General features: G+C 35.3%; 1 protein-coding gene across 1 annotated transcript; it reads left to right on the top strand.

The window, feature by feature from the left end:
• The first annotated feature begins 11,265 nt into the window (after positions 1-11,265).
• Positions 11,266-15,721, top strand: LOC140871692 (probable ADP-ribosylation factor GTPase-activating protein AGD8). The gene is made up of 7 exons (XM_073274340.1): positions 11,266-11,481; positions 11,661-11,779; positions 12,877-13,342; positions 13,475-13,744; positions 14,172-14,297; positions 14,705-14,803; positions 15,294-15,721. The coding sequence occupies exons 1-7, from the start codon at positions 11,413-11,415 to the stop codon at positions 15,399-15,401; spliced, it is 1,257 nt and encodes a 418-aa protein (XP_073130441.1). The 5' UTR covers positions 11,266-11,412; the 3' UTR covers positions 15,402-15,721.
• The last annotated feature ends 1,663 nt before the right edge of the window (positions 15,722-17,384 follow it).

Raw genomic sequence — 17,384 nt, 5'->3', positions numbered from 1 at the left:
TTAGGGTCGTTTCAGTCTACCTCACCTCTTTTGAATCCAATGTCAAGCAAATATTCCGTGAGCCTTCCATACCAAGCAAGAGGTGCTTGTTTCAATCCATATAAGGCCTTCTTCAACTTATAAACATGATCAAAATGATTTGGATCTTCAAATCCCTTTGGTTGTCTTACATAAACTTCTTCATTCAAAATTCCATTCAAAAATGCGCTTTTGACATCCATTTGAAAAAGTTTCATCTTCATGTGACAAACAATAGCTAACAGTAATCTAACAGACTCTATTCGGGCTACAGGTGCAAAGGTTTCATCAAAGTCCACCCCCTCAACTTGTGTATACCCTTGAGCTACTAATCTAGCTTTGTTTCTTACAATATTTCCTGATTCATCAGTTTTGTTCTTAAAAATCCACTTTGTTCCAATGATATTACTATGATCAGGTGGAGGAACTAAGATCCACACATCATTCTTAACAAATTGTTCAAGTTCATCATGCATAGCATTGACCCAAAACTCGTCTTTTAAAGCTTCACCAATATTTTTTGGTTCAATACTAGACACAAAGCAAGAATGTCTTACCTGAGAGTATGCGGAAGTCATGCACACTAACCCGCTCATCTTTCGATAATCAACTTTTTTGTTTCTTCGGGTCTGCATCCTTCCTTGTGCATCTCCTATGATTTGTGAAGTATGATGGTTTTTCTGAATTTTGCTAGGTACATCATGTCCAGCATCTTGTATTTCATCTTCAAAATCATCCTGATCTTCTGTATTCTGTTCATTCATAGTCAGTGTTGGACTCAGTGTTGTGCTGGGTGATTTTTCAGGTGGGACAACACTATTGACAACACTGGAATCAGTCTGTGGAGCAACAGTATCTAGCAGATCATCAATATGGTCTTCAATTGTTTTCCCTTTCAGATCTGCATAATCATCAAATACCACGTTAATAGATTCAATGATAGTTCTAGTTCTCAAGTTAAACACACGATAAGCTCGACTATTCAAAGCATATCCAAGAAATAAACACTTATCGCTTTTTGAATCAAACTTAGCCAACTACATCCTGTCATTCAAAACATAACATATGCATCCAAAAATATGAAAATATTTAAGGTTAGGCCTCTTTCCCATGAGAATTTCATAGAAAGTCATAGTAGAACTTTTCCTTAAATACACCCTATTGGATATGTGACAAGCAGTATTTAAAGCCTCAGCCCAAAATTTTTTTGCAATATTTTTTGAGCTTAACATAACCCTTGTCATCTCTTGGAGGGTTCTGTTTTTCCTTTCGGCAATGCCATTCTGTTGAGGTGCCTTTGGTGCTGAATATTCATGTGATATTTCTTCATTTTCACAGAATTGCTCAAACAATAAGTTTTCAAATTCCTTACCATGGTCAGTTCGAATCCCGATAACCTTCAAAGCAAACAGATTAGTGATCTGCTTTATCAATTTTTTGAAAGAATCGAAAGTCTCAGACTTTTCTCTTAAAAAACTTACCCATGAGTACCTTGAAAAGTCATCAACACATACAAATGAATAATTCTTACCTCCACAGCTTTCAACCTCCATAGGTCCCATTAAATCCATGTGTAAGAGTTCAAGACATCGTGTTGTCTCATAGTGTTGTAACACTGGATGTGACACACGAGTTTGCTTACATTTTTTACAGTCTCCACACACGTATGGAACTCCAGAAGTCAAATTTGGCATCCCACGAACAGCTTCATACTTGCTCAGTTTCTTCAGAGCTTTGAAGTTAGCATGTCCTAACTTTTGATGCCACAAATTCAAATCATCAACCTTGGTGAATTTACAAGCAATTTCTTCTCCAAGTTGATAACAGTTGTCCGATGATCTAGTTCCTGTCAAAACACAAGAGTTACTTTTATCAAATACTTGACATAGATTCTTATCAAATTTAACATAAAGATCATCATCACAAAGTTGACTAATGCTAATAAGATTAGCATTTAATCCTTCAGTATGTAGAACATTGTGAAGCTTAGGCAGTCCTTCTACATTCAATGTGCCTTTTTCAACAATCTTTCCATTAGTTCATCCTCCATAAGTCACTTTTCCTTTATCCTGTTCAACATAGTCAGAAAGATACTTCTTCAATCCTGTCATGTGGCGTGAACTGCCACTGTCGAAGTACCAATGACCTGCAACATTAGTTTTCAAGGAAGTATAAACAACATTACAACTGGATTTAGCTTTTGGTACCCAAACCTTTTTCTCAGTATTTTTCCTCCTGGAAGTGTTCTGGTTCAGTGTTGGCAACACTGATGACAGCTCTTGCCTGGAATTCCAGTACATATAGTCATACCTGAGTTTGAAACAGTAAGGCTTGATGTGACCTTGCTTGTGACAGTAATGGCAAACAAACCTACGCTTCCTTTGATTTTTCCTTTGAACAGGAGCTTGTGTCTTCAAAGGAATTGGTTTTTCTTTTGGAATTACAGTTGGATTCTTAACAGAGTTATTGTTCTCCTTGACAAAAATAGTTTTTGATGACTCCCCTTCTTCAAACTTGCTATTATGAAAGCCTAGACCAGCTCTATCAGAATTGAATCCAGCTTGGTCTTGCTCGAATTAAACTTTGCAAGAGTTGCATTGGCTCTTCCAAGCTCTTCTTTAACCTTGCCAAATTCTAAATCCTTCTTGCTCAAAACAACTTCAAGTCTAGCCACTGAAGCTTTTAATTCACTGTTCTCCTTTGTTAAAGCAGAATTTGACTTGTTCCTTACTATCCAATCATTATACAATTCTTCATACATCTTCTGAGCATTATCCCAAGAAAGTTCTACTTCACCAGCTTCCTGATTTGAGTCTCCAGAAACAGATGCATTCAGACAGAATAACTTTTGGTCAGTGTTGTGACCAAGTGTTGGGACACCTGTGACAATACTATTTTTCTGCTGTACTAGAACTAACAGTGCATTGTGAGTCTCATCATCTCCTTGTTCTGTACCTTCCTCATCTTCATCATCACTTAGGGAAGCACTCATTCCTTTGCGAAGTCTGGTTGGACACTCATTAGCAAAGTGACCGAAGCCAGTGCACTCATGACACTTCACAGACTCAAACCTCTTTGAGTTATTCAAGGTTTTTCCTTCATTCTGAAATCGATTTTGACTCTTTGATGGGATGGTATTCTGTTCTGGTCCACCGATTCTTAAGGGTTTTCCAACAGCAGGAGTATTTAAAACTTTGGGATTCTGACCAGGTTTCTTTGAATCTCTCATCCTTTTCAAATAGGTACCAAATTGTTTGGTAAGAAAGGTAATGGAATCATCTCCTAGATCAGACTCGTTTACTCCCTGTGTCAAATCAACAAAATCATTATATGAGTCGTTAGAAACTTGAAGTGCAATAGACTTACCTTTGTCCTTTTTCCCTACATTCATCTCCAACTCATATGTTCGTAGTGAACTCATCAATTCATCCAATCCCAGAATTGATGTGTCTTTTGATTCATCAATTGCACAAATCTTCATTTGAAATCTTTCAGGCAGTGATCTCAACACTTTGCTCACAAATCATTCATTCAAAATAGCATCACCAAGATCAATTGCCTCATTTTCAATCTTCCTCAAGCGGCGTTCATAATTATCAATCGTCTCACTTTCTTCCATTCTCAGATTTTCAAACTGAGTAGTGAGAATCCTTCTTTTGGTTCGACGCACACTATCGGATCCTTCACAGTGCATTTAAAGTTTTTCCCAGGCCTGTTTAGCACAAACACAATTAGTGACCAGAGAAAACATATTAGAATCAAGAGCAGTGAAAATAGCATTAAGGGCTTTGTTGTTCATATTCGAAGCAGCAGTTTCTTCGGCATTCCATTCCGTTTCTGGTTTGAGTGGAAAGTCTCCTTCTCCATCAGTTCTTCTTGGTGGATTCCAGCTTTGTAGCACACGTTGCCATGCCCTTTAATCAATCGATTTGATGTAAACACGCATCCTGACTCTCCAGATAGCATAGTTGGATCCATCCAAGGTTGGAGGACGTTGAGCAGTTCCTGAATAAGGTATTTCCATTGTGATCTCATGTCAAACACAAAAACAGAATCACACTTAGTATCGTCAAGTGAATGTCTCTGATGCCACTTGTTAGGTTTGGACAGTCTAAAATCACAGAAATACCAGAAAACTTTTTGAGTGAGTGTTATCTGTTAGTGTTGTCAACACTTCATGATAACACTGTGCAAGAGATTATTTAACTAATAGAAAAAGTAAACAATAACACAGATAATTATGCACAAGTATCAAGTACTTGCGCGATGCCTCATGGCGAAATAATCACTAGAAAAATAAAATCAGTTTACAAAAACCAACTAGTGATTGTTTTATGAAAAACTATTTTTCTCAACAAATTGAGAAAATAAAAGACTTCCTAAAAACTAGTAAGAACTAGAATAAAACATCAATAGGAATTACTAAGCCAAAAAACAAAAACCAAAGAAACACTTTCTGAACAACACTTCACTCGTGTGTTCTTCAGTGTTTCCAACACTACTCGGCAACACAGTGTAGTAGCGATGAACACTTCAGAAATTCTTCAACGATTGATCTTCAATACTTTAGAATTTTTTCAGTACTTTCTCTATGTATTTTGCTCTCTATATTTCACTCTTTTCTCTCTTGATTGTCTTCTTTGATCGATCCTATGCACTCCTTTAAATAGAACTTCAAATTGTTTTCATAAATAAGAACCTACATATCAGGGAAACAAAATATCATTAGATATTGAATATTTCGTATCAGATTTAATCAATATTACCAACTTTAACACTTGTCTAAGAAAGGCAAAACTCCAAAGATAGAAATCGAATGTAATAAGAAAATAATTTAAAAGACATGTGCACAACATGATCTTTCAGTAAATGTCAAGCATTCAAATGTAAGTACATTTTGTTTCATTATGGTCATGTAAATCAACTACCGACCTTGTTGAGTTTCATGAATTTTCCACTCATACCCCGGTGGGTTGGCAAAACATTAATCAAGTTGGATTGAATTCGAACTGGGTTTTAGGCATGGGCTGATTAATCGAGTTGCATTGAATTCGAACTGGGTTTTATGTGTGGGCTGAGGTAAGATGTCGAGTTTGGGGTTACCCGACCTTAGAGGAGATGGATCCGATTTAAAGCTACAAGATTAGTTGACTTTCATCATGGGAGAAATGTGGATTATCATTAATATGAGATGGGTGAGTGGACAGTGAAGTAGATGATTAAACTCCTGTCGAGAGGAACTAGTAGAATGATGAAGAAGAAATCGACTCACTTAATTCATAGATATTAGAATGATGTAAATGCACTAAATGGAAAAGAGGGTGATGATGCACAGGCACAATCGAGTAGTCGGGTTGGCGATTGCTCGGGCAGGTGTTGGGAAGGTTTTGACAGATATAGGCCTAATGGATGGATGGTGAGTACTTTGCGTTACAAGCTCTGCACACACTTAAACGAAAAGCACGTTAGTGGGGCGTCGGAAAGTTTTTGACGTGACCACTCCGATGTTTAAATCAGTAAAACAAAATATATAGTCTAGAAAATCAAAATGTGTAGAGTATAAGTAAAATCAGAATTTGACCTCACTTTGTTATACCTGGTCGTGGGGAATTTATAGGACCTTGGAATGGAGGGACTCCTCCGCAATTCCCGGATGGTGCCCATACTTGTGCATCATTGCTCTTTAGTTCCCGGATAGTGCACATGCTTGTGCATCATTGTTCCTCTCGGGTCCAAGGTATATTTGGCCTCGCTCGATCGGTGAACTTCAAACGATCGAGCGGGCAAGAAAAATCGATTTCTCTGTTTGTAAAATACAGGCCTCGCTCGATCGGTGAAATTCACCCAATCGAGCGGGCTCCAAATTTTGGAAATTCTGCTGCAAACATATTGCTGTCAAAGTTCGAACATAAAAACATCTAGTCTTGTACAAGCTACAAAATAATATAGATGCTATCTCATATCATCATATAAACTCCCATACACATGATACACAATCTATTATGTATTCAACAACAATATACAACGTTCTTGTATCATTTCTAACATGGTTCATCAATTCAAAGTACAAGACATTCTGCTAAAACCCGTGTCCACACATGCTAAGACTCTATCTCGAGCTATCCCTGTCTTTTCTGACCAGCTCATGCCCCACCTATTGCCATGCACACATACAAAACAAAGCAATAGCCGGATACCTCCGGTGAGAATATAATCCCAGTATAAACAACATAAAGGGCAAGATAATAAACGTGAATGCAATGCATATGCTAAAAGAGGCTATCAAGCTGATATCAATAGAATATAAGTTCTTGGGATCCCGAGGAAATAAAATCTTCAACGCACACCAACTCACCCAATCGAGGTGAAGTCAAATACTTTATTTCCTCTGACTTTGGTGCAACTATAGTGAGTCTTCTGGCTCTGGAAGTAAGTCTACATTCCGTGCCACTCAACTACAACCCTCCAAATGTCATATGCACTCTAGGTCTTTCAACCCTCTGTGCTTTTCAGGCTGAAGTTCAAGATGAATGCAACATAATCTGTATGCATTAAATACGATAAAACAACTTGAACATCTCATCACATAAGCAAACAAAGCAACATAATCACGTAATCACATAAGGTACATAAGCAATCAAGTATGTGATTGACAAGGGAATACTCGAAACAATAGATATTTCGAGTGTTCTATCCCATCTGGATTAGCTGTCATTTATACCTTTCAACGTCGAGTCTGACAATGCTTCAAATCTGAAAACATAACATGATGAACATATATTAAAATCTGCTCAAGTCATGGCTACTTGTTCAATGCAACAACTTCAAACCTTCTTCAAATCCTTCTCGGTTCGAATCAAAGATCTCGAGTCGGCACTTCGATATAAAGTTGAGAAATGGCATGTGACTAACAAGATCAGATACAACTCAAACCATACTTCTTTCAATCAACAATAGCAAAGTCTTGACATTTTTCGAATCGACGGCATAACGGCTAAAAACCGGCAATCCGAACCAATATCACAATCAATCTACTAAGCTATACCAACCATAATCTTCAATATATATATACACATCCAGCAACATATCATAAAAGGAAGAATTTCGCATTTGCTTCAATAATTCATATAAAATCCAAATGACAGTCTTTTTCCGAATTGTTTGCGAATACGTAATCAGTACTAGCCCAATCCCATATATAATCAGAAATAAGAACAACCCATCTTCAACACAAAAATAAAATCTGAGAAAAGTGAATGAAACTTGTACCAAAACGAAGGTATCGGAGCGATGATCGCAGATATATATTTCTTTCGAAATTCTGACGGTCGGATCAAAAGATATTAGAGCTTTTACGGATGAAAATGGTGTCTTGGAGGGTGAAATCGATTTCTCTGCTTTTCCTTCCTTTCTTTTCTGATGATACACGTTGGAATCAGATATATTAAAGGTAAGTTGAGATATATCTTAGCCAAATTACAGTTTAGTCTCTGAACTTTTGGCTATTTGCAATTCAATCCCCGAAAAAGCGATTTAATTCAATTTCAATCCTTATTCATTTAAGAATATTAGAATTTAATTCTAAACTCTAAATATTCCCAAATTAAATATTCTCGGATTAAAATTAAATAATCCCGGGCCTTACACCATGCTTGTGTATCATTGCTCCTCTGCAGTTCCCGGATGGTGTCCATGCTTGTGCATCATTGTTCCTCTGCAATTCCCAGATGGTGACCATGCTTGTGCATCATTGCTCCTCTGTAATTCCCAGATGGTGTCCATGTTTGTGCATCATTGCTTTTACTTGATTATCCGATACCGTAAGTTCTCCTTACTTCCTACCCGGGCCCTTCGCCTCGATCGGGGCTCTTACTCTTTGATAAGTGCATTTTGTGTGCATATTTTGGTGTTGTTTTTTATATTTATTTTGCATGCATTCATAGTGTTTTATAAGTTTTATTCATGATTTATTGCATGTGTGTGCATTTCACTCTTCGGGTTGATTTTTGTAGAAATATTGAAGAAATCATTATTTTTGGAGCAAGAGAAGAGTCCCGCAAGCATGAATTATGGAGCAGCAATGGTCAAAATCTATTTATAATTCTAGAAAGATCCAAATCCGGTCTCCACCGTTCAAATTTAAATTCAAGATGCTTTAAAGTTGTTGTCCAAATTTCGGCTTGATCCGACGGCTAGAACTCGAGATATTAATTTTTTAAGAAAACTGCACTCTTGTAGAGAGGTATGCACGGACCCCATGTATGGGTCTTGATAAGGGTCCGTTCATATTCGTAAAAAAATCGGCGTTCCAGTTTAATGCACGGACCCTTATCCAGGGTCCGTGCATGTCGCAGAATCAGAAAAAATAGAATTTTTGAAAATTAAAATCATTGATTTGCCGGGCTTTATTTTATGGGATTTTCAAGCCATATAAATAAAAGATAAAAGAGCAGATTTGGGGTTCAAAAACGCAGAGATCATGAGGCTGCTAGGGCGTGGGAGATTGGAGATTGAAGACACTTCATTCTTGTTTCTTGTTTCTTCTTTTTTTTATTTTTGAATTATTATTTTCAATTATTGATTGCTTTTCTTCAACCAAGACGGCGAGATTGGGCCGAACAATTTTATGTCGAACATGTGGATTTTGATTTGGGATTTTTAGATATTTTTTCAAATTATTGATTGTTGGATTTATATTTTGTTCTTGTGAAAAAACCTGATCAATTATTTATTTGCATGTTAATTGATTCTGAGTCGATAGATGAGGAATTGATTTCGATCTCTCCAACAATTGACATATGGTTAAACCGACTAGAAATAATATTCGGTTTCAGTATGCGATTTTAGGTGAAAACTAAATTATCACAAATATTGAATGCATTCATGTTTGATTAGAATTATGAAAATTAATCCGTCATAACTTGAATAGGTTTAACTATTCTAGAAATAGACTGTTAAATAAATTAGAATTTATTCTTCTTCTATTTTAATTCTTATTTTATTTTAGTAATTAATTTTTTATTTAATTCTTAGCACTCGTTTTATTATTTTGTCTAGATTAAGTAAAATAATTAATTCTTGAAAATTGACTACAGTCCCTGTGGGATCGATACTTGGTCTCTCTGTTCACTTTACTATTACTTGACCTAGTGCAATTGTTAGTAAATACCAAATTAAGCGGTCACTCTTCCTTACCCGGGCACTTCATCTCGACCTTGGAAATGTGGGAAGGAAAAAGGTCATAGCTCTCTTTCTTGACTTGTTCTTCTGTGATGATCAGTTTGGGCTTGGACCTTCACCCTGCCTCTCATCCTTGTCTTGCCTTGCTCTTCATGGACTTCGATATCCCGATATTACCTTTCAGGAATATTCACCTCCGACCTGTGATCCCCATCCCCGGAACCCGGGAAACCATACCTCTATCCTGGGTTATATGATAGCCTTCGGCTTTTCGGGATATCAGAGAGGTTGAAGTATGATCTCGGGCTCAGGTGAGGTTGACCTGAGGTGCCTGGACAATGATGATGTGATTTCCAATAGATCTTGGAAAGAGGCCGAGCTACATAGGCGAGGTTTTGTGCTCGGGCACAGGGTTTGGTGGTGTGAATATAGGATCCAGAGAGCATCCCAAATGTGGACCGAGCTCCCAAGTAGGGGTCGAGCTGGGACTTGGGAGTCAGAGCTTGACTGCTTGAGGCACATATAGTACATTTGAAGGGATGGGAGGATATCTAAAAGGATTTGGAGGGTCTTGGATGTGTTTAATATCATATCTTCCCATATATATTGTTATATACAGATAGAAAAAAAAAATCATTCACAATATATTGCATTTTTATGCACTCGAGTTTTTTCATATATAATTAATTGTACCACGATAAGAAATTTTATGGTGAAAGTTTGACTATAGGAAAGGGTATTGAGCAAGAGAAGAGTTTGTGGTAAAAGTTTGACGATAGGAAATGGAATTGAGCAAGAGAATAGAAGGAAAATCATCAAATTGTAATCAATCGCCAACATAAATTATAGAAACTAGAATACTCCTATTGTGATCGGACTTTTTAACGTATCAATCCAATTTCTTTTAACAATATTTTATATATCATAAATAAATATTTTAAATATATGATATATTATTTATCTTTTATTCCATAGTTGAGTACACATATATTTAGCAAATTTAGTTTTGAAAAACTGTTTAAAAAAATAAAAACAAAATGCAATCTATTATTTGAGTTGGGCCCAAAAAATCTCAAGGCCCAATAATAATAGTAATAAATTCACGACAGAATTAATGAAATAAATTTCTTGTTATGCTATTATTATTATTTAGGGATAATAGTCAAAATAGTTCCGTAAGTTTGCTTGTTATGTGATTTAGTTTTGTAAGTATTCAATTTTGTGTTTTGGTCCTTAATTTTAGTTATATTTTGTTTTTAATTCTTTTTCATTTAAGCAATGTTTTTATAATCGGACCAATGATCAAACCGATCTAACTTAAAAAACGATCCAACTGGTTGAACTGTTTTAACTGGACGGTCGGATCGGAAAACCGTTTATATAATATAATATAATTAATAATATATTTTAAATTTTAAAAACTTAAAAAATGTATATAAATATAAAATTATATATAGTTATCATAGTTTGAAAATTAAATAATTATATAAATATATTCAAAAAAAATTATAAACTCTAATATTAATAAATAATATTTTTAACCAAGAAAATTTTTTAAATAATCATGTATATATATAATAAAATATTAAATTAAAGTTTTAAAATAAAAAAACTAATTTTTTTTTTTAAAAATCGAAAAACCAATTTTCCGGTTTTTGATCAGTTCTGCTGGTTCAACTATTAAAACTATTTTTGGAAGTGTTTCGCATCAAATCAGTGACAGGTTTCTGGTCGAACCGATTGAACCGGTCGGTACAGTCCGGTTTTAAAAACATATCATTTAATTGTTGATGTCACAACAGACACATCATCATTTATCAATGCCAATTAAGCATTTTTATCTGTCACGTCAGCATTTTCTGATGTCACGTCAAGACTCTATAAAGAAAGTACTAAAAACCAATTATAACTTAACTTATAAGATCAAAACACAAATTAAATACTTACATGACCAAAACACAAAATATGCAAACTTATCGGATCATTTTGACAATATTACCTATTATTTATCCATCCGTATTCCGTAAGTAAAAAATATACATAGTACAGAAAGGGATTCTTCTATTTAACGGCTACAAGATTCAGCTCCCTCGATTTTCTTTCGGGTTCTCTTTCTCTTGGAACCTCTCATCGTCAATCACACAAATGCATACATACACTCTGTGAATCCATATCAGTAATTTTCGATACGCAAGCAAATTTTTCCAGTGAACCATGGCTTTTGACAACTACGATGACAAGAACCAAATTTTTCGCAAACTCAAGGCGAAGTCCGATAATAAGGTGATAATTGCTTCGTCCTTTGCGTATTTTTTATTTTAATATACATATTTGGACCACGATTTGTCAATTTTTGACCGGGAATACCAAGATCTGATTCAGATCTGCGCTGTTTTTTTTTTTAATTATTATTATTTTTTATTATTGGACATTCGTTTCGATGCTGATGTATCCAATTTCAGATGTGTTTCGATTGCAAAGCGAAGAATCCGACTTGGGCATCGGTCACGTATGGGATCTTCCTTTGTATTGATTGCTCGGCGGTTCATCGAAGCCTCGGTGTGCACATCAGCTTCGTTAGGTGGATCTTTTTACCGATTTGAATTTCAACTGTCGCATTGTTTGACGTTGATATCTTGATTTGCTGGTTTGAGTTTTGATTTTTATGTCAGTTTACGATTTCATTCTGCATTCCAACTTTTTGAAAGGGGTTTGCATGTTACAAAGAGCCAATGAGTCGAATACTGAAGGATACCCGACTACCAATGTGAAATTGAGTTCCTATTTATCTCAAAATATCCGGTCATGGAAATATCCGGACTAGCTCTCACCACGAGCCTAGAGTTTTAGATTGGGGATCATGCCAAAGTTACTGACCAAGCTGTAATTTTTGTATTGTCAGAGATGTGATCGTTACATTGCCCACCTCTTTTCATATGCAATGCGGTCCATTTTTGATTATTTTCCCTTGTATATTCAATGCAAGCACTTTAATCCAGCATATAACGTGAAATAGGCAATATTGTTCATAAATTTTGAGGTTTTTAAGGTTGCTACTAAGTTAAATTTTAAAAATAGCTTGACATATCCTTAAACCTTTTAAAATTCCATTTGAGAACCTTTCGTCGCATTCATCACATCTCTGTGAGCAGATGTAGAATTCATTAACTTAGTGCAGGTATTGAAGCCATGCTATGAGCATAAGTTCATCTCACCAAGATGAAAAGGTAGTACAGAATGCAGGCTGATGGACAACAAACGTGAAAGTGTTAATTATAAAGAGATAAATTAGGAGAAAAGTTTTAAGTAGAAAATAAAAATGTTGGGGTTAAAGAATGAAGGAATATGTGTCAATAGCATTGTCATATTTTCTCCTCTACACTCCTTTACCTTGTGAATCTTCAGGCTGCTTAGCATGATTAACTTTAAATTTTGTAAAGAAAATAGTATTGGTGTTTGGCACATGGAAATTGTGCTACAGCTTTCTATTTTAAAAGTGTCATATCTCTCTCATATTTTAATTTTTATGTGCTTGAGTGATGCGGTGTCTTTTAAACGTATTTGGATATGCTTTCCGAGAGTTCATTTCATTTATCTAACTTGTACTTGAGAAATTGATTTTATCTTGCAAAGAGATTTTCTTTTGTAGGTTTGTGGAAATTGACTTTTTAATTGCAGGTCAACAAATTTGGATTCTTGGACTCCTGAGCAGTTGAAGTTGATGTGCTTCGGCGGAAATACTCGCGCTCAAGTTTTCTTCAATCAGCACGGATGGAGTGATGGAGGCAAGGTAGATGCCAAATATACCTCAAAGGCTGCCGAATTATATAGGCAATTACTTGCAAAAGAAGTTGCTAAAAGCAATGCTGAAGAGGCTGGTTTACCTACATCACCCATAGCTTCTCAGTCATCAAGGCCTTCTAACAAAATTTCAAATTTTAACAATGACATAAATAAAGTCCCAAAAGGAAGTGCTGTAGAGAATGCTACAAAGGATAATTGTGCACTAAAAAATGGTACTTCGGAGGTTCATACTTCTCCAAGAGCCTCTCAAACTGTTTCTTTGGCGACAATTAAGAAGCCTCTTGGTGCAAAAAAACCTGGAAAGGCAGGGGGTCTAGGTGCTCGAAAACTTACTACCAAGGTAAATATAGCTTTATGCTGTAAATGTAATTTCTTGAATTTTTGGTATGATATGGTCGAATATTCTTTACTTATCCATCACAATCATATGTTCTATCTACTGAATAATCGAATGCTTTTTACATGTTTTTAGCCCAGTGATAGCCTTTATGAGCAGAAGCCAGAAGAACCACCCAAGGTCATTTATTCTGCTGCTTCATCAAATAGTAGCACCCCCACAGTTGGATCATCATTTCCATCTCGGTTTGAGTTTACAGACAGTGACCAGCCTACAGACATTGGTTCTGGAGGTGCTCGAGTTATTAACCATGTAACTCCACCAAAATCCTCCAACTTTTTTGCCGATTATGGGATGGAAACTGGCCTTCCTAAGAAGGGTACCACAACTTCATCAAAAGTTCAGGTAAGAAACTGTCATTGGCAACTGAAGGAATCAATATTTTCTGGATCACGGGTGACAAGTTTGTTAATTTAGTTGATTATCTCTTCAACATGAAATGCATATTCTGCTTATAGGGAAACAGATAAAATGCAATATCCATTCCACAAAATATGTTCAGTTGCTCTCATTTGACTTGTACCAATCAAATATTGAGTGATGTTTTTTTAGTTCTTGCTAAAATTACAGAAAAATTTATGATTGCTGAATGGAACAAACCTGCTTATAATTCCGTAAAAAATTGAAGAGTAAAACATGGCTCCATGCATGTTAATTAAGCTTTTGATAATGACACTGGTTGTAGTTTTGATAAGATTACTTTGTTTTTCTTCTAAGGATTGATTAAATATTTTCATGACAATTAAGTCTCACATTGGTATCCATCCATCAGGTAGAGGAAACGGATGAAGCACGGAAGAAGTTTTCCAATGCAAAATCTATATCATCGGCTCAGTTTTTCGGTGTTCAAAACAAAAACAAAGACCTGGATTCTTCAATTTCGCTACAGAAGTTCTCTGTATGTAGTCTTACATTTATCTTCTTTTCCAGTTTCTGATCATTGGGTGCACCGTGGGGGATCATTGTTTTTCTTTTGCTTCCCAAGCTCTATCGTCTAGGCTTCTCAGTGCATTCCACAATTTTTATGTTAATGCTGCTCTTTAATTTTGTTGGAGCTTCGAGTGGACAAATGGTCATCAAGTTAGTTGTCCATTGTGGTTCTATATTTCTTGCTTGTCATGTTTATATGATTATAACTTATGCATACATAAGCTTTGGGAATAAAAAATCTATTCTGAATTTTAATACAAATGATTGGATTTAATTGATATCGCTGAGTATGTCGCATAAAATGCTGGAAAGATTTAAAATGAAGATATTTACAGAATCTAAAGTTCTAAACATATTTCTTTCGATGCACTGTAGGGTTCATCATCAATCTCTAGTGCTGATTTCTTTGGTCGAGATACAAGTGATTCTTTGGATCTTACTGCATCTGATCTTATCAACCGTCTATCTTTCCAGGTATACATACATCAGCAACATATCCAATTGTACGCATATTCCTAAAATTTGACTTCATATATTTTTCTCTTCTGCGAGTTTAGCTTCAAAATTATTTCTTCATATGGCTTTCATTCCTTTGTAAAGTTTGAATTCTATTGCGATCATACCTCATGATTCATGAACTCATTGGTGCCAGTGGTTTCTAACCATGGATGGGTCATGGGTCCAAAACCTGGTGCATAGACTTCGTATTTCAGTATGTTGGTCTTAGGCCTTTAGTTTTTATAGACATTAATTCCAAATATTTATTATTCGTGGTGAGAGGTGGCATGTTAAAAGTATAAATATAACTTTGTATGGCAATTCACCCATGAGCTCAATCTTCACGGAAAGGTGGTTTTTAAACACCCATGTTATATATCTGATTTATTCCGTGTTAATTTTATCCTCCTATAGTTTCCAGTTTCTTTGCAATATATCTATCTTCCTTGGTTTTGTTGGTTTTCAGGCACAACAAGATATTTCCTCTCTTAAGAGCATTGCAGGAGAAACCGGTAAGAAAATCAGCACCTTGGCATCCACATTATTAACAGATTTTCAAGACCGGGTCTTGTAAGAATACGCACAGGTATTTTAAAGACAAGCTAGTTCATCATCTGTAATTTTGAATGTTTCATGAAGTTTGTGCGAAACATTGTTCGAAAAACTCTTTCAAACAGACAAGATAAGGTCTTGGATGCTGCCTTGGTATTAAATGTATACGTGTATGCTCTTGTTCTTTTGCTGGCTGGTTCCCGGAAATGGTTTTAGATCCTTTGGGAATTTTAGGGGGGGAAATCAGCTTGCTTTATATATAATTTCTTTAGTGTTTTTGTTGTAAATTGTGATATTTCTAGACTGTCATCTATCGAGGGATTTGTATTTCTGTACTGTATATTTAGTGGAAGTAAAATGTGATGAACAACTTTGCATATGAAAGTTTCGGATGGCATTTATATGGATCCGCACGAATTGTAAAATAACGAAAGTGTAATTCATAGTAGCCATGTGCGCGCGCACAATCATGTGCATAGATTTCATGGATTTTTGACTTAATTAATTATTATTTTTAATAAATCTTTAGGTTATTAAATATAATAAAAACTTACGAATAATTTTATTATGCTCAAGGTAAGGTAATTTCTTTTAGAATTTGAAAAAAAAAGGAAGAAAAGAAAATATGAGACTTCATAGTTATAAGTGGTAATTAATTTTTTAGGAAACCATAATTTCTGTGGGTGGAAGTAAAGGGCCTTTTTTTTTTCACGTACTAATATAATGAAGCTACCTTACACCAAATCGAACAATGTACAGAATGTTGGAGATGCTCACGAATTTTACACATCATTTGGTGTTACATCCTTTTGTAGTGTTTGAGAGAGTTTTTAGGAAGTATTTATCAGTACTTTCTTAACAAAATTTCAAAATTTTATCAAGTAAAAGCTCATAAGTGATTCATAAAAACTCTCTCAAACACTACCTATGTATTTGTCATATATATACACCAGTGATGTGTTTATTTTACGTATCAATCTGGAGACATAGGTAGAGCATAAGATTTGAATTAAATAGCTGGACTACTTTGTACTTCGCGATCCAACGGCTTGTGTTTCTTGATGAGATCGACACTTCCATTGTCATTCACCACCACCAAGTTGCAAGAAACCTTTCCTGCATAGTATTCTAGGTTCTTTCTATCATGGTACCTGTTGTATGGACAAAAAGATTCGAGCACTATCTTCGGAAAAATCGATTTCAAGCTATTTTAATAAACACAAAAACTCATGCGTTAATTTTTTTAGACTAATTTTCTAATGGACCAACCCCATGAAAAAGCACTATTTTTTATGTAAAAAAAGTATTAATTTACGTTCTTTATATGGATCATATCGATCAATCTCACATAAATTAATAGAGATTTGGTACACCAATTTTTTAACGGGGTTTCAAGTCATCTTCCCTAAATATCAATATTTTTATGCACGTCATTTCCCTAATATTTGGTTAAAATTATTTTTTGTGGAAACTTTTTAGTTACATTCCTAGTTATGTTATCATATACCTATCAAATACTACCAAAGTAGCATGAAGATTGCTGATTTGCTCGACAACAACTAGTCTCAAAGGATGTCCCATTTCAGTTCTGATCTCAGGTATTACCTGAAAAAACAAAGAGAAAACTCAAAAAACTAATGCTTAGAAATCTATCGTCTCATGTTATCGTCTCATAGTTATCGTCTCATGTGTTTGTGATTGATCAGCAAGTCGAGTTTAATTTATATATTCTTGATATTCTTTTTAACATATAAATGAAATTTAAATGTTCTTTTAATAAGGAAATTTAAATGTCATAAATCATTGAAGAAGGGTCGACTGTCTATTTTAATTGATGTGGTACGTCGAAAGGTTTCAGAATGCAATACCCCATATTTTGCGCAGAGGTCCATTAAACTTTGAACTTTTTGGCATTTGGGATCATTCTTGCCATCCCTTTTCTCTTGAATACAGTCCAAATTCTCCAGATTCATACTCCAAACGTCACTCCATGTCTTTGAAGACA

This window comes from Henckelia pumila, unplaced genomic scaffold (genome assembly GCF_033568475.1).
Source record: "Henckelia pumila isolate YLH828 unplaced genomic scaffold, ASM3356847v2 CTG_461:::fragment_3, whole genome shotgun sequence".
Lineage (NCBI taxonomy): Eukaryota > Viridiplantae > Streptophyta > Magnoliopsida > Lamiales > Gesneriaceae > Henckelia > Henckelia pumila.
This window is presented reverse-complemented; position numbering and strand designations above follow the sequence as displayed.

Coding starts and splice junctions, on each gene's coding strand:
- LOC140871692 (XM_073274340.1), top strand. CDS start 11,413: ATGGCTTTTGACAACTACGATGACAAGAACCAAATTTTTCGCAAACTC. Junction 11,482..11,660: donor AGGCGAAGTCCGATAATAAG/GTGATAATTGCT, acceptor ATCCAATTTCAG/ATGTGTTTCGATTGCAAAGC. Junction 13,745..14,171: donor CAACTTCATCAAAAGTTCAG/GTAAGAAACTGT, acceptor TCCATCCATCAG/GTAGAGGAAACGGATGAAGC.